This window comes from Pongo pygmaeus, chromosome 3, assembly GCF_028885625.2.
Source record: "Pongo pygmaeus isolate AG05252 chromosome 3, NHGRI_mPonPyg2-v2.0_pri, whole genome shotgun sequence".
Lineage (NCBI taxonomy): Eukaryota > Metazoa > Chordata > Mammalia > Primates > Hominidae > Pongo > Pongo pygmaeus.
Genome location: NC_072376.2, coordinates 195,717,781 through 195,736,215, shown reverse-complemented (window position 1 = coordinate 195,736,215; position 18,435 = coordinate 195,717,781). Strand labels below are relative to the sequence as shown.

Here is an 18,435-nt window from a genome sequence, read left to right as displayed (position 1 = left end):
CTGCATTGCTACTGATGCCCCAATTCTTCCTAGAAGCAGCACTGACTAAAAATTAAGCTTTCTTTAAAATTTATTATTGCATATAAATTCACTTTTTAAAAATCATCCCGCATTGGCAATAGGAAAAAAAAGTCCCAATAATTTATAAGGACATTTTTTTCTTACAATATACAAAAAGCTGCTATTTGGATATCCTAAAATCCAATTTTTGTGTGTGCATTTAATTGCATAATAATCCAGTCCCCAAAGAACATCAAAGGCCACACTCCCCCTCTTTACCAAGATTTCAATTGCTCTCATCAACTCGTAAGTTTAAAGCATGATCAAATTTGTTCTTCAATCACTAGAGCCCTGTTAATAAACTATTCTGCGTGCTCACTCATCCATTCTAAGATTTTGCAACTTCTTTGAGATATCTTCAAGAGGAATCTACAAAGACATCTTTGATCGCAAGACGGCTCTGGGGTAAACTTTATCAACACGTGCTGTGCCACCCCACAGAAGACAACAGGTGACATGGTCCAAGAGAAGTCAAAGCTATTTTTTTTTCTGTAGATGATTAAGCTGTTTTTCAAAACTATAGCCAAAACATTGTAGACTGCTTGCCTAATTTAACAATCTGATGTCAAATATTGATTTTTTTTCCAGGAAAAAATGCATTATTCAAGGACATTTCTTGAGTTCTACTACATTAAAACAAAAAGAAATGGACAAGAAAGAGAGAGAAAGAAGGATGGGAAGAAGGAGGAGAGAAAGAAAAACATCCCCCCTGGAGTCAACCAAAACAGACAGAAGCACTGAATGCCAACATTATAAAGCCAAAAAGGAAACTTACCATTCTCACTGTCGGACTTGTTTTCGTGCTCCGTATCTGTCAGGGTGAGGGCTGAGTTGGACCGACTTGACAGGCAGGAGCTGCGGCCTGATTTGACCCCCCTGCCCCACAGTCTCATGGCATGCTCTGGGGACATCACTGCTTCATTTTCAGTATCAGCATCTGACCCTGCACTGATAGAGTAACCTCTGTGAGGGAGCCCCATTTCCGCACAAAATGCCAGTCCTCTTCGAGTTGCTGGTTCACAAACTCCTAACTGCCTTAGGGTAAAATTCTGTCCTAATTAGGGGGAAAAAAAGATAACAACTAGTGAGTATATGTTCAGTGTTAGTTTCTTTTCTTTTTTTTTTTAAGAATGTCTTTCAGAAATAAACACTCAAACATTTAGGCTTTTCAGTGATCAGCACCAAGCGTTTACGGTAGTGTCACATGGCATAGGATCAAGTGGGTGCAATTATGGGAGGAGGGCGGGGCCCCAACTTAGAGCTCCTTTGTCAACTCTTTAAGCCCATAAGTACCTCCAGAGAGATGGGCAAGTAAAGTGGCCCCAACCATGAGAACTCAACCCAGAGAAAGGAATACTGCAATGATAGAATTTTGTTTAGCAGACTTGTGAGGCAATGGAAATTGTCAGAATTATTTTCTGTGTCCTGGCTCGAGTCCCCAACAATAAAATTTTCCCACCCAGATGTCACTCCTTTGGAAGAGAAAAGTTTCCCTTCAAGAATAAGTTACTCAAACAGTAGAAACAGGAGCTTGGTCATTCTTCTTATATTTTTCCACCTTGACTTAGCAGTCAATATAACACATAGTATTTTGTATGTATGTATGTGTGTATGTATGTATGTATGTATGTATGTGTGTGGGGGGGGTGTGTATATACACATTAAGTGTTGGAGTATAACGTCTAAAAAATTTGCTGCATATTTTGTACATTTTTGACTTTCTAGGCTTTTTGCTTTATTACACACCTGAAAACATCTGTATTGATCAGAGTAAACCAATCTTTGCAAATAAAGTGCACTCTAAAAATAAAGTGGGAGTATTACGTATTTAAAAATTAATGATAAAATCAAGTTCCCTGAAAAATAAATGGCTGTGAACTCTGCAGGCCTTTCCTAATAAATTGAGCATAATAAAACTCATGACACTGCAATAACTTAAAGCAAAAGTGTTTAAATTAGGTGACACTTTAAAATGACTGCTGTTATTAATGACTTTTCCAATCCTGTATTTATTCTGGAAATTTCGCATGTTTTATACTACTATGGATGAGAAGAGTGAGAAAAATGTTTGCTTGTCATGCATACATAAAGCTTAAAGCTTTTCTATTTCTTGTCTCTGTTGACATGGTAGAGTGTGAGATTTAGGTGCCAATCAGAATCAAAATATAGGTAAAGAATAGTAACCTACAAAGACTGATTTAAATGCTGCTATCTCATAAACAAACCTTTTAAGAATATTAAGCATTTATATTACTCATAGTTTTGATTTCCCTACTTCTACCTCTTAAATCTGTGAACATTTTAATGCTAATAGGTTGATATGAGAAACATACATTATATTTTTTGAAAGAGGGTATTATAAATTATTTGTGATAAAATGATAACATGTTGAATCTTCTCAGAAATAAATCAAACCTAATGGACAACGTAGTAAATATTGGGTTGTAAAGATATTAGCACCCTCCAGGCTGCCGCACATTTTAACTAGTTTGGTTAATTGCTTTATTGCTGTGGTCATATCAGAAGTTGAAATCAGCTTTATCTCGGTCAGATTTCCAAATGGATTCTGACAATGACACTCATAAATAATGAAAATCAGTTGCTACAGTTAGCTGCAAATCAAAGTGTGCTTATCAGAGAGATGTGAACAAGTATCTGAACCAAAAAGTATGTCAAAAGAAGAAGTAAAAGAAGAGAAAAAAAGGAAAAAGGGCCTGTGCGTTGAACAGTGAGAAAGCAGGCAAGCTCACTGAGATGAGACACAGTATTGTTAGTATGTTAAAATCATTACTGCAGATTGTACTTATGAAAGTAAATCTGAACAAGGTCAGTGTCCACATGAACAGTTAATGGAATTGCTGTGGAAGAGCTTACCCACTGCTATTTATATGTCACTTGTAACATACGGGAGGACTCTAAAACATGTAGATATTGCCATCAAACATGCTGATTTTTCAAAATAAGGATGCAAAATAATTTTTAAAGAGGGAAAAATAAATAAGATCTTTTGCTTTTTGCCTCGATTTTGAGAGGTGCCCACATTCAGAAATGAAAAGAGAAATAAAAGGCCAGTAACAACTCTTTCCAATCTCTACAATGTGGCTTGAAACAATTTCCAAGTGATTGGCTTTTCACACTATTGCCATCTTGATGCAAAAAATCTATGAGGTGAAGAAAGCAGAAAACTGTAATCTTTGTTACCCAGGTATGTAAACACAGTTCACTTTGCAACTAAAAACACAACACATCATCCCTATGAATTGATATATGTATCCCAAACTCCATAAATACTTCCCTCCACTGACTTCCCTCTGAAGTCAATGTCTTAGAATGATTCAAAATTCTCCAGGGCTGCTTCTGAAATGAAGCTATGATGCAAGCACCACAGCAGGAATCCCTGTTAGATTTCCTTACTGAATTAAAAAGTTTGTTTTAGTTTCCCCTAGGAGAGAAAAACTAAATTTGGCCTCAGTTGGACCCAGGTTAAAGCCACTCACTAGCTCTGTTTAAGTCACTTTACACTCTGTTTTTTCATCTTTCAGGGCTGTCCTGACTTGGTTTAGGAGATGGTTTATGTAAATGTGACTCACACAAAAAAGGGCTAAATGAAAAAATCGCTTAAAAAATAAATACCTTGACAAACGTAATTAATAATCACAGAGAAGTGTATAGTTTGAGAGTAGGGAGAGGATCATTTTCAACTCATTTTCAAATAGCGACACCACCACCAAAGTTGAGTTTTACTTAAGTAATTGCCTTTATCCAAAAGTATCCCTACTCCAGTCCTCCCTCAGTGCTTCACATTCTATTGTTGTCAGTTCTCCTCAGTGGTTAAGAAATTTTTCTTTTTAGGATCCCTTATTTTAATGCAAACACCCCTGGAAAGATCTAAACTTAAACTAGAATAAATTAGTCTATTCGATTATTTCTTGCAATCTAGCAGTGTTTAGCAAGATAGGCTACGCCGATGGAAAACATCTGCAGTTTTGACCAGTGCAAGGAAGATGGAGAGAACAGAGCTCCCTGACTGGGAGAAGCGGTGTGGAGGAGGGCGGGAGGGCTGGGCTGGGCTGGGCTGGGCTTGTAGTAGTGGGGAGGGTTTTATGCAGTGCAGAGAAGTGGGAAGAGGCAGGACAAGGCAGCTGGGATGCCCCTGGGACCAGGCTGAACACTGGACAATCCTACGTAAAGTCAGCTTTGGCTTCAAGGAACAATACTTTATTCCCATTTTCCATGTTTTCTTTACATTGGAAAAGCCATGTTCTTTGCAGTAGCCCTAACATTGCTTTAATTTCTTTCTTTGCCTTTTACAGTCTTTATATTAATTCTGCTTGGCCAAAACTGGCAAAATAAGTATTTATCTCCTGTACACTGAATTTTGGTAACCTTGATCAGCAGAGCCAACAAGAGTTTCCCATTACAATTTGAAACAGGACCAAAACAATAAATTGTAGCAAGAACAAAGTACACCTGAGGATGGAATTCACTGTGATTAAAAAGCAAGGTTAACTTGGATTATATTAGGCATTTTTGTTTTATGACACTCATAAATGTGAAAATCTAGAGAAGGAAAACTGAATAAACACAACCTAGGTGTGTTGCATCATTTTTTTTAGGTTCACGTTTTAAAAAATGAGTGAGGGTATTTGACAAAGTAGAAAGCATGGTATAAGGACAAATATTTCAAGTGAGGTTGACACATAGCACAGCTCCCTCTTTAATAAAAGAAGGGGATTGGGAAAATGGGTTACCTATTTGTTCTTTTTCTCATAGAAATTTGTTCTATTTGTCTATAACCTAGTCGGAGCAGTGAGGGATTTTTCAAAGCCGCAATCAGGGTGATGTTCACCAATGGGTAACACATCTACTATCTCTTGTATGAGAAACAGATTCTACCGGAGGGACTAGTCTCAGAGGTACGCAGGATGACGAAAGCACCCCACGGGGAAGGCATTCTCTCCTCACTAATGTCTGGATTTCTCTAATGTCTAGATTTGGCTTTCTCTCCTTCTCTCTCGGTCTCTCGCTTGTTTGTTCCTTTAAAAAAAAAACAGTTTTATTGAAACATAACTCACGTACCACAAAATGCACCCACTTAAAGTGTACACTTTAATGGTTTTCTGTATATTCACAGAGTTCTGCAACTATGGGCACAATTAATTTCAGAACATTTTTATCACCCTAAAAAGACACCTCATACCAATGATCAGCTACCTTCTATTTTCCCCTCACCCCTCCCACCCCCAGCCCTAGGCAACCACTCATCTACTTCCCATCCTGAACATTTCAAATAAAGAAGATCCACAATATGTGGTTTTGTGTGACTGGTTTCTTTCACTTAGAATAATGTTTTCAAAGTTCTTCCACGTCATAGCATCCATCGGTACTCCATTTCTGTTTATGGCTGAATAATATTCCATTGTATGGACACTCCATCATTTATTCCTTCATCAGTTAATGGACATTTGAGTTATCTCTATTTTTTTACATTATGAGAATGCTTCTAGGAACATTCCTGTACAAGTTTTCATGTGTACATATGTCTTAATTTCTCTTGAGCATATCCCTAGAAAAGGAACAGCTGGAGTATATGGTAACTCTGTATTGAACCTTTTGAGGAACTGTGGGACTGTTTTCCACACTGAATGTAGTGTTTTATATTCCCACTAGCAGTGTATGAGGGTTTTAATTCTGCACATCCTCACGAACACTTGTTATCATCTATTGGTTCTCTTTTATACCACACTTTACGTGGGACTTGGAGTTTGCAATGAGGGCTTAAAATATAGGTCATTGGTATCGAAATTTAGAGGGGAAACAAGAATCATTGTTCCCCTGAAAAACAGCTGATTCTGTGAGTCTGCTATGCAAATTTATTATTATTTTATTCTATCATTTTTCTTTGCTTTCTATTATGCTGCTTTCATTCCATCTAAAATATTTTTCTATTAAAATCAGAAATATTATTCAGCATAGAAAATCTACCTTTGGAATTACATCCTACAGAAATAAAATCACCTGATCTTAAATACACAGAATGTTTAATTAAACAAGTTGTTTACTACAGCATTGTTGCAAAATTTTAAATAACCCAAATGTTTGCCAGAAAGAGAATGGCTGGAAAAGTTGCATGCCCATGCTGGGGAACACTGTGGTTAGCATAAAAAATGAGTTGGACCCATGTCTTCAGATCTGCAGGGAAGCTCATTTGTATATATTTTAAGTAGAAAAAAAAATGCAAGTTGTAGAATTGTGTATATAGTATAATCCCACTTTTGGAAATTAAGGAAGAGGACCCACAGGTTATATAAGTTGAATCTGAATAAAGGTGAGGAAGGAGATATATAACTGTTATAATGGGTCATTTAGAAAAGGTTGTAAATGAAGAAAATTAGTAATCTTCTACTTTATAGTTTTGTATTTTTACTTCTCATGATAATTATTTCAATAATTTAAAAACATAATAAAGAAAAAATTAAAGCCTATCTTCTTTCTAAAAAACAAATATATTTTCTTGATTTGCTGTTTAATAGCTTCTAGTCATTAATTAGAAATTTAATTCATTGCCTCTTCTAGGGGAAGCTCAGTTTTAAAAATCCTTCCTCATTTATTGGAAAGAAATGAAATTTTGTAAGACACATGGGAGCACTGTCCCCTCCATTTCAATCCTTCCCTTTTTCTTCAACATATATGGATTGTTTTAAAGGAGAATAACCATTCATTTCTCCTACAGTAACCCCAAAATTGAATATAGGAAAAAATGGATGAATAAATATAAATTTAATGCACATAAATAAAACAATCTACAGCTGTCTTTAATTATTTTCCTTGCTTGTTGTGAGCTTAAATGGAATTATTTATTCTCAGGCATGGAGTGACTTTCCTCCATCAGTCAAGCAGAACATAAAACTACAAATTGGGAAAGCATTTCTTATTAGGTGCTTGTTGAATCAGCGGCACCACCATGTTATCCAGAGTTCTCTCTTTTGCTGTATTTGCAATATGGTAAGAAGATTCCACAACAAAAGAAGTATATGTCATTTTATTTCCAAATGCATATTTTATGGAACACTCCAAACTCTTTAACCTTTTATGTTAAATGTGTTACCATTTGAACAGAATACCCATTCTTGAACATGCAATAGAAATTTCAGCGAGGGTACAAATCTTTATTCATAAGGCCCTACAAAAAACAGGTTTAAGAAATTGACTTAAAGTCCCATTACACACCTTAAGGTCCGCACCCCATTTAAACTACTTACTTGATTTATCTATTAATATGTTGTTAATACCCATAACCACATATTGAAACCCATGAATTTCCAGAGGATGCTGAAAATTACCACTGGACACCATACTCATAATCTAATTGATTACTCAGAACACAAGTCTAACGGAAGCCATTGCAGGATATCCCCTCAGCAAGCATCACAAATGTAGCTTTCAGTGGAAATTTCAGGCTGGGCACTAAGGTGAACTTGAGGAGGTGGGTGAGAAAGGGAAACCCTAGGTATATTTGCAAGCTGAGAAGCCAGGACTAGAATGAATGGCCCCAGAAAAGATGCATTTTCTTCAAGATAAAATTTGTGAGGCCTCCAGGGGAGGACGAACATATGGATATTGAATGGAAGGTTTGGTGGCCCATATAAGAAAAATTAGGTTGTGAGTTGGCTGACGTATAAAGAAAGAGCACGTCTGAGGTCTGGAAATGAAGGATTTAATGGGGCAACCATAAAAAAAGCTTTAGCAACCATTTGTAATTAAGAAATAACTTTAAAATAGTTTTTTTTTTAAAATCAAAAACATTCTGAAAATAAATTTGCTTCTTATTTTTACTTAGAAATGACTTCTTTAGAACAATCCAAGGCCCGGCGAAGATAATACGCCTGCAATATATCTGCTGATATCTGATAGTTGAACTGCAGTAGGTATTGGTATAAATACGCCTATGGTTTGGCATAAAGCGGCAGGTGTTTAATAATTGTGACTGAAGCAGCACCGCGGTGAGTCACACTGTGGATCCAAAATGGGCAACGTGGCAAGGAACCAGATTCAAGTTGAGCAGTAAGCTGGGGCCCAAGACATCAGACCAATGAAGGCCGAGGCAGGGGGAAAGGATTACCCCCACTGCGTCCTGAGGAGGGCTGTAAGCTACATCTATCTACTCACACCTTCTGGTGGGTAATCCACAAAGCAGGTTGGCTGCCGAGCCTGAAAGAAGCCCTTGCCTACTTAACAGCCAAAATTAGTTAACAATCAGTTAGGCAGGGGAGCTAAAAGAGGGAGCTAAGAGGAAAACCATTAACATGAAACAATGATAAACTAGAGCTATTTAACTTGTGTCTTTAAGTACAGAAATGTAAGGTTGAGTAAACATGACCATCTAAATCCTTTAATCCTGCCGCTGACATTTATAGTGACTGAGAAGGATTAATCATTTTGATCTCTAAATGAATCATTTTAAGCAGTTAATATTTAAAAGTAATAAACTTTGGAGTTGCAGTAATTAGCCCAGTGGATCTGATTAATGTTTCAGGTTTTTGTCTTTTTTCATAAAACTCGATTCTCACAAAAATAAGCTTTCTCAGCACCAGTATTTCAGAAAACATGAAAAGGAGTTTCAGATTCCTTTCGTTTTTGTCTGATGACAGAGGTGAGGGGGAACACTGGGGAAATGAAAAGTTTGGGGTCTAACTGGAAATTCATAGCAGCATTAAGTGCTGAATGGTAGGACCATATGGTCATATTTCTTTTGAAGTCTCGGATCAGTTCCCATTATTCACTATAATGGCATCCACGACTAAACTAAATCTCAGTCTTTAAAGTTAAAAGCATTTTCCTCTTGGCTCTCAAATCTTCCTCTTTCACAATTTCCAACATGTCTGAATGGTTAATAGATTTTCATAATGCAAAAAAATACAAATAAATAAAATAAAAATAATAAGAGTAACAAAAATAATTTATTCCATTTCACATCCAAAGCAGGATAAAATGGTGCAGAGACATTATTATTTTAATCAAAGGAGTTATTGACACTATTTTTATATCTGTCCAATGCTACCAGTGACATTCTAAAATTATATGTACAACTTTCCTGTTATATATTTAAGAAATATGACTTCAATTCTTTTGACCTAGCCAGAACATACAATATAAAGAAACATTTAAAAACCACTTATCATTTTAGTAATATTCTAATAAAACTGCCCCCCTCCCCCCAAAAAAAAGTAGTCTATATCTAAGAGCTTAAAGCAGGCTCTTTTTTATTTGGAAACTGATGAGAATATTTGAAGATCTGGTCCCATCTATGACACAAACTCTTTATTCTCTCAGTACAGTCCTGGATATGTTGTATATGTTATTATCTTAATGGGCAAAATGCCTTTATCCAGCAAAACATTATAGTGCGATGACAGCGGAGGTTGCTTTTGAAAGATTGTGGTTATGGTTCAGTAGAGACAGTGCAACTCTGCTCTTGGCACCAAATCAAATCTCACCCCTGTGGAAGCCGGGAAAATACAAACCCAAAACTTTCCATGTTCAACTATGATTGTTTGAACATGCTGATTTTTGCTTCTGCTGTATTTATTAATATTTAGGTAAATTTCACAGGCAGTGAAATACATAGATCTAAAGTGGATACTTCCATGAGTTTTAACAAATGTACCCACCATGACCCCAAGACAGATCACTCCCACAAAGCTCTCCCGTACCCAGTCAATCCCCACCCAACAGGCAACCACTGTCCTGATTTCTTCTACAGATGATTAGTTTTGTATGTTCTTGAACCTTATATAAATGGAGTCATACAGGATGTACTCGGGATCCATTTGCTCAGTGGATCTTTAAGATTCTTCCACATTGTTGCAAGTATCTGTAGATCACTCTTTTGTGTTGCCAACTCATATTCCATTGTATTAACATATAATTGTTATATCCATTCTCTTGGTGATTCCAATATGGGCCTATTATGAATAAAGCTGCTATGAACATAAGTTTTTATTTACTTTGGGCAAATACTAAGGAGATGAATTGCTGGGTCCAGGGGGAGATGTTATTTTTAACTTTAGATAAGAAATTGCCCAACAGTTTCCAAAGCAGTTGTGTCGTTTTACGTATGAAAGTTTCAGTTGTTCCACATCCTCAATATTTGGTGCTATGGATCTTTTTTAATTTTAGCCATTCTAGAAGATGAGTGATAGTATTTCATTGTGGTTTTAATTTTCATTTCTCTGATGGCTAATGGTGTTGAGCATTTTTCACAGGCTTATTAGTCACTTGTGTCTCTTTTCTGTCATGTTTCTATTAAAGGTTTTTTGCCCATTTTAAAATTTGGTTATTTATCTTTTGTTGTTGATTTTTAGAAGTTCTTTATATATTCTAGAGACAAGTCTCTGTGATAGATAGATAGATAATTTTCTCCCAGATTGTGGATTTGCTTTTCATTTTCTTAAAGGTAATGTCTGATAAGCAAAACTTTGTAATTTTGATGAAGTCCAATTTATCAATTTTTTTCTTTTACATTTATTCCACTTAGGACCCTTCTAAGATATCTTTGTCTATCTCACGTTTGTGAAGATATTTAAGAACATATGTAGCTTTTTACTGTGGTTTTCTAATAGAAACTATAAAGATAAAAGAGTAGCACAGAAAAATGATTGAAATTTGGTTGTAGTTTTCTTCTGGACCTAGAACTCACCAGCTGTTGTCTGAGTGAACATTTTAACAAGTTTGAGTCTCGTATTCCTCATGTATACAATGGACTCAGAGGCTCTCAAAGATCTCCCAACCATATCAGTTTATGCAGAGGCAGAAAAAAGGCAGCACAATGGAACACGAGGAAAAAAAAAAAAAGCTAAGACTAATAGCATCAAGAGTCCAAGGAGAAAAATGGAAAATAAAAAGTTAAAATTTCCTTTAGCATTGGGGACTTTTGGTTTATATTTCATCCCTAAAATAAACCAAAAGCACAATGCTATGTTCTGATCTGGCTCCTCCCTTAAACTCCATATCTGAAGTTCATCCTGAATTGAAAACCAAGCCATCAGGGCAGCAGGGACATTAACAAACTAGATCTGGCCATCTGGAAAGGTGCTTTTCTTCTCCAACCCCCAAAGGGTAGAACCAACCTGCTGCAGTTCTGAAGCAGGAATTATTTTTGGCCTTCTTTGACCTTTTGACTGAAAATCAGAAGGTTTTCCTTCACAGCCCCACTCTCAAATGCAACCTCTGTGAATATTTTGCAGTTTTTTTCTTTCTGTTTTTGGTGTTATTGTTTATTTCACACACTATAATGAGAGCTTCTGTGTAAAGTTTTGAGCACAGCTATTCACGAATTGCTTTTTTTTTTTTTTTTTTTTGGCTTCTTCCTAAGCCAGAACTTCAAAAACTATATAGAAAGTCCTCACTTTAGGAATTTGTTGGGTTTAGAAGTTGGTTAGAATCAGTATGTATTTTCCCATGAAAACAACATGGAGGATGCCAAGATGGAACACACAGGTCTTCTGAGTTATCTGTGTCTGAATGAAGAACTGGATGAATTGTACTCTAGGGCATGGCTTCCATGTGTGAGACTGTCTCTTTGAACAAATGTACCAACGAGGAAGATCCCGCCTACAGTAGCGGCTTCCATTGATTTCCTGCTTACCAAGTGGGGAGAAACTTCCTAGGCAAATCCCCTGGATATATGAATGCTCAATGAAGGACGCCAGGATAGGGGCTGTATAGTAGGGATGTAGAATTTGGGATTAGCTACCGCCTTTCCCACACTAACAGGAAAATCGATTCTTCTTTTCACGTTTACTGACCATGTGAATTTCTCTTTTGTGAATTGTCTATGCATGCCATTTCCCACTGGGCTGTTTATCTTTCTGTTTCAAACTGTAATAGTCATTCAGTGTATTACAGATGTAGACATTATATATGTCATAAGAATTATAAACATATTTCCCAATGTAGTGATTTTGTTTCTGGGTATTTTAATTTACATGTAAAAGGTTTTAAATTTTAAAACTAAACATTTAAGTCTATCTTTTCTTCTGGGTTTTCTGTTAGAAACATTCTAATTTTCTATTACAAAATTTCTCCCCCACTCTTGAGTCTCTGGGATGGGCTGTGTGGATTCAAACCACTTTCTTCTTGCCATCTTTATTATAAGGACTGGAAAGCAAAAATGGCAAATGCTTCGTCTTCTTTTTTTTTTTTTTTTTTTTTTTTTTTTGAGACGGAGTCTTGTTCTGTCCCCCAGGCTGGAGTGCAGTGGCACGATCTCGGCTCACTGCAAGCTCTGCCTCCCGGGTTCACGCCATTCTCCTGCCTCAGCCTCCCGAGTAGCTGGGACTACAGGCGCCCGCCACCACACCCGGCTAATTTTTTGTATTTTTAGTAGAGACGGGGTTTCACCATTCACAGGATGGTCTCTATCTCCTGACCTCGTGATCCGCCCGCCTCGGCCTCCCAAAGTGCTGGGATTACAGGTGTGAGCCACCGCACCCGGCCGCTTCATCTTCTTGTGCAGCTAAGTATGGTCATGTATAACAGCTCTGAAAAGAGAGGGGTAGCGAGAAGTCTCAGGGGAGTAAAATGAACTAGTCCAATGTAGAGAAGGCCTTCCTACCTGTGCGTTCATTCTTACTCCAACAGGAATGTGAAAGCACAGCTGCCACCTGGGCACTAAGGGGACAAAAGCTACCTGCTAAGAATGACAAAGATGAAAAAGATAGAGAGATGCCTTAATGATATCTTTAAGCCTGGGCTAGATAGTCTATCTCTGGACTTCTTGTTTTATAAGAAAATGATTCTCTTCAGTTTTTAAGCTGAAGCTTTCTGCTACTCATGGCTCAAGTCTTTCCTATCTTACTCAGTCTCCCAAATTAACTTCCAGAATTCTTGCTTTATTTTTTACATTTGTCTTTAATCCATCTTAATTTATTTTTGAATACGCTGAGAGATATGGGTCCAATTTTATATTCTTCCAGATGGATAACCAGTTGTGCCAGCACCATTTATCAAATCCCACTGAATAGAAAAACCTTTTTTTTGTTTTATGTTAAATTTCCCTATATACTAGGATCTATTTCTGAAATGTTTGTCGATTCCACGAATCTACTTGTCTTTATTTATGCCAATATCATATAGACATGATTACAGCAGCTTCATCATACTTTTGAAAACACATATTAAGTCCATTTTGTCCTCACTATTTGACTTTTAAATATGGTTTTGGCTATTTCCAGAAATTTGAAAATATGAATTTTATGATCACTTGAATTTTAAGACAAATTTGAAGATCGCTCACTCCAATTAAAATTAACCCTAACCCACCGGAATTCTATTTGATATCCTTAACTTCTATGCATTAATTTGGGGAGAATTAATATTCTTATGGTATCATCTTCCCATCCAAAAACACTGATTATTTATTTAGGTCCTGTTTTACGTCTTTTTAATAATATTTTATAGGTACCTTCATATTAGGTCACATAGCATGCTTGCAAAATTTATTCCAAAGAATTTTATAGTGTCTGTTGCCTTTGTGATAGGACTTTTTTTTCTGACTTCCAAGCAGTAGATATTAATAACAGGTATCAGGCATTATTCTAAACAGTTTACCTATATTAACTCATTTTATCCTCAACAAACTACAGCCCAATCTATGAATAATGAAAATGGAGGCATAGAGAAATTATGTAACTTGTCCAAAAAAGTTCCTTGGCCAAGATTAGGGAAACTGCCAGTCAGCTATGGCAAGGCAGACCTGGGATTCACACACAGGTCATGTGGATTCAGAACCTATACTCCCAACCGTTATACTAGATGATCTACACTGTCTGTATATTTATTTTGTATTTGTCCAAATACCAAATTCACTTCAAATTCTTTTTTTTTAATTTCTAGAGACACATGGTTTTTGTATGCATACAACCATATCCTTAACAAAAGTACTGATTTTAACTTTTTCCAAAATATATATCATTTGTTTAATTTTCTTATTACAATTGCTAAAACATCTAAAACAATTTTGAACAATAATTGTGAGATAGGTAAACCTTTCTTATGTTCCTATTTCAACTGAAATGTCCTAGAATCTCAGTTTTTAGAATGTTGTTTAGTGTCCTGAATGATCATATCAAATATTACTACCATATTGAAGTGTTTTTTCTTCTTGTGAGTTTATTTGAATAAAGAATCATTTCTAAATTTTTTCCAAAACTTGTAAATCATCTATTGATAAGATCACGTTTTTCCACTTTGATTTATTAATCTAATTATGTCAGCAGATTTCTGAACACTGAAAAATCCTGTATATTCAGCAAGGATTAGTAACCACTTAGTTATTAATTTGGTCTAGCATATTATTCTTTTTATGTATTGCTGGATTTTTTAAATGCAAATACTTGTTTTGAATTTTTACACACCTACTGAAAAGCAATTTTGGTAGGTAAAGCAATTTATATATGATTTCTTTTTTTGTACTAATCAAGTTTCGTTATTAAGGTTATGCCAGCTTCATAACATGAACTTTGATGCCTTCCATCTGTTATGAAGGGTGGTGTTGAATAGATTTTTAAACACTAAATTTAGTTGTATTTTGAAGGTTATGTAAAATGTACCTAGGAACGTATCTGGCCCTTTGAAATGGTCTGTTTTAATCACCTTTCCCATCTTGTCTGAAATAATTGGTGTTGACAAGTTTGCTCCATCTTCTGAAATCTTTTGGGGTTAATCATATTTTCTGAGAAAAAATAAATTCCTCTAGATTTTTCAAATTTATTGCTTGGAATAATAGCACCTCTTAGTTGTTACAGTCTTTTTTAGGATGTCTTCTTATTTTTGTTCTTATTATTTCTTAATCAGGATCATAGGTGCTATTTTATTAGCCTTTTTAAAGACTTAGCTGTTTTGTTTGTTTTAAATTTCAGTTATATCTTATGTACCTCTTCCTACTTCCTCTGATTTATTTTCCAGACATTGTACTCTACTCATTTCTTGTCTTTTTTTTTTTTTCCTTTTTCTTTTTTTGAGACGGAGTCTTGCTCTGTCACCCAGGCTTGAGTGCAGTGGTGCGATCTCGGCTCACTGCGACCTCCACCTCCCAGGTTCAAGCAATTCTCCTGCCCCAGCCTCCCAAGTAGCTGGGATTACAGGCACGCACCACCATGCCCAGCTAGTTTTTGTATTTTTAGTACAGACGGGGTTTCTCCGTGTTGACCAGGCTGGTCTCGAACTCCTGACTTCAGCTGATCGGTCCATCTCGGCCTCCCAAAGTGCTGGGATTACAGGCGTGAGCCACTGTGCCTGGCTGGAACTCATTTCTTAAATATATAGTACATTCCTATTTTGTTAGTCTTTGTTCTTGATTTCTTCGCAATGTTTTTCCTATGATTATGACTTTCACTGTCTTCCATACATTTTGGAAGTAGAATTTTCATTGCTCTTGATTGCTTTTTATCATAGTCAAGGGACATCATAATCCAAGGGGCAAAAGTGTTTTTCTTCATTTATCTTTTTATTATTTATTTCTAATTATATTTTTGTCATTTATTTCTAATTTTACTACATTTTATGATAAAATGTTTTGGCTTATAAAATCTATTTTCTGAATTTTTAATGTTTCTTTAGATGGCCAAATACATAATCAGTTTCTGCAACTATCCCATAGAAATATAAAAAATTGTATCATTTCTGACAGTTATAAATTTCTGTATATATATCTTAGCTAAAATTTTTGATTAATATTATATAATTGCTGTCTTATTTTTGTCTTTCAGATCTGCCTGATTCTGAAGGAAATGAATCAAAATATCTCACTACTACCGTGTTTTAACAATCTTTCTTTTTTAAATAGTTTTTGCTTATAAATTTAGCTACTATATTATTATTTAATGTATGCATTTTAAGAATGTTCTTCTTCTGCACAGTATGCCTTTTATCACTTACCCAGTGGTCCTTTTTATCCTGTTGAGAGTTTTTAATCAGAAATTCCATCTTTCCTGATATTAATACTGCCATTCCTCCTTTCTCTTTGTATTCACCTAATATATGTTTATTCTCAACCGTTTTCTTTACCATTTTAAGTGTATGTCTTATAAATACCAATAACTTTTATGAAACAATTGAGTAGTTTATGTCAAAATGCAGTACATTTATTTATTTTATTTTTTGGAGACTGAGTCTCGCTCTGTCACCCAGGCTGGAGTGCAGTGGCATTGATCTTGGCTCACCACAAGCTCCATCTCAAGGGTCCAAGCGATTCTTGTGCCTTAGCCTCCTGAGTAGCTGGGACCACAGGCTCCTGCCACCACACCTGGCTAACTTTTGTATTTTTAGTAGAGACCGGGTTTCTGCATGTTGGCCAGGCTGGTCTTGCACTCCTGGCCTCAAGTGATATATCCACCTCGGCCTCCCAAAGTGCTGGGATTACAGGTGTAAGCCACCGCACCCGGCCAAAATGCAGTACATTTAAATTTTAGGTGACAGGTAATAGAGTAGATTTGACTCCTTTCATCTTGTTTTTTGATTATTCATGATTTTTCCTGTTTCCTTTTTTTCCTTGGAGCTGTTTTTGCTAAATTGGTCAGACCGCTACTCAATCTCTTTCCTTACTGCTAATTAGGTGGGTCTATTGTCCTCTTTTCATTGTATTAATGATTACCTTCCCACTCCTGACATTCATATTCAAATATATGTTTCTCATTGTCATATGAATGCAAGATAGCAATTATTTCCCTCCGCTAAAGCTCTATTTCATAACTGTTTCCCCACTCTCCCTCTTCGGATGAGATGAGAATTTGGAACACTTTTACTTTTCTACTTTCCTCCAACTGCTGGATTTTGCTGAGATAGGTAAATGCTTTTAGTTCCAGCCTTCTGTTAAGGTTTCTCTTGTAGTGCTTCTGACACATTTCCAGTTGCTCTGTAATCATCGTTTGAGATTTAACTACATACACTGTAGAGTTGCTTTCTCATCATTGTCTCCTCTTCAGAGGTCATGATTCTGATTCAGTTGGTATTTCTTCTCGAGTACTTCCTTAGATGGTGTATGTACATTGTTGACATGGTCTCTGAATCCCAGCGTTACCTAAGTATCTTTCATTTACTCTGAGAGATAAATGCTATTGATGGGGTTCAGGACATGCTACCCAAAACATGGCATCTTGGCATTTGAGAAAACAGCAGAAGCAGGAAGGCCACTCTCGGCTTCCCCTTGCCCTTCTCCCCTGAAGCAGGACATAAGATTCCCATCCAAGAGGTGCCCTCCCTATACGAGGAGGAAGGAACATCCGTATCTCTGAAGACACAAGGACACAGACAAGAATCTGAACAAACAGGCCTTGCCCAGTTCCTCCCAGTTTATCACCATTCAATCCCTATGTCCAGTCACACTTCTCTGTGACTGTCCACTCTTCATCCAAACTCACACAAAAATACACAAGTTTACCCGTTTCTTTGGGCATTTATTTCCTTATGAAGGTTCTTGTGTCTCCGAAAACTTACATTACATGAATTTGTGTGCATTTCTCTTGTTAATCTGTCTTTTGTTATAGGGGCCCTAGTCATGAACCTAGTGACTCATGGGAAAAGAAATCTTTCCTCTCCTACGGTATCTCCTCTGCAAATAAGATCCCTGGGTTGCATTTTTTTTTCTCTCTCAGTAGGTGTTATTCCACTGTTTTCAAGCTTTTATTGTTGCAGATGATAAATTCATTATTGGTGTTATTTATTTTTAGTAAGTAAAAAAAAGTAACCTGCCTTTTCTCTGTGGAACCTTGTAAACTCTCTTTATCCTTGAAGTTAAAGAATTTTTCTAGACCGTGCCTCAGTTTGTGTGTGTGCATTGTGTTGTCTTCTTAATTTTATCTGAAATTCTCTTTTCTGTTTTGAGTTGTTTCTTCTACCTGGTCCTCAAAACCATTAACCCCTCTTCTTCAACTAATCTGTTGCCATTTTTAGTTTGTAAATTATGATTTTAATTTTTTCTCCAGCATTTGGTGGCCATTGTTTGTTTCGTTGTTGTTGATTTTTCGTTGTTATCGTTCTGGGATTTCTGCACATGCTTTAGTTACAATGTTTTATTTTGGTTATTTTGGTTCAGGTTGTCCTCTCTTATCTCCATTGTTCATTTCCATTACAAGCTTCTTAATCTATTTCTTTTGCATCTTATCCCACTTCCTGATTTCTGGGTACCATTAAATTTGTTGTTTTCCTGAGGTGCTTTAAGAAACAGCGGGAAATCGTGTTAGATTCCTGGGACAAACATCTCTACTGTTTGGTTTTCTTAGATGGCATTCTCACCATATCAGAGGGAGAAATGCATCTGTTCAGGCTTCCCCAGCTCCTGAGGGGCCAAGGAAACCAGCTGCTCCAGCAAGGCAA

General features: G+C 36.3%; 1 protein-coding gene across 8 annotated transcripts in view; it reads right to left on the bottom strand.

The window, feature by feature from the left end:
• The window catches only part of TENM3 (teneurin transmembrane protein 3), a 651,439-nt gene that overhangs the window by 448,597 nt on the left and 184,407 nt on the right, over positions 1 to 18,435 (bottom strand). For 5 of the 8 annotated variants that reach the window (XM_063664302.1, XM_063664304.1, XM_054484271.2 and 2 more), the window contains exon 3: positions 836 to 1,114. The exons of the other annotated variants lie outside the window; for them this stretch is intronic. In XM_063664302.1, coding sequence (XP_063520372.1) covers positions 836 to 1,114 — 279 coding nt within the window. The remainder of the gene's footprint in view (positions 1 to 835; positions 1,115 to 18,435) is intronic. 8 annotated transcript variants of the gene reach the window in all.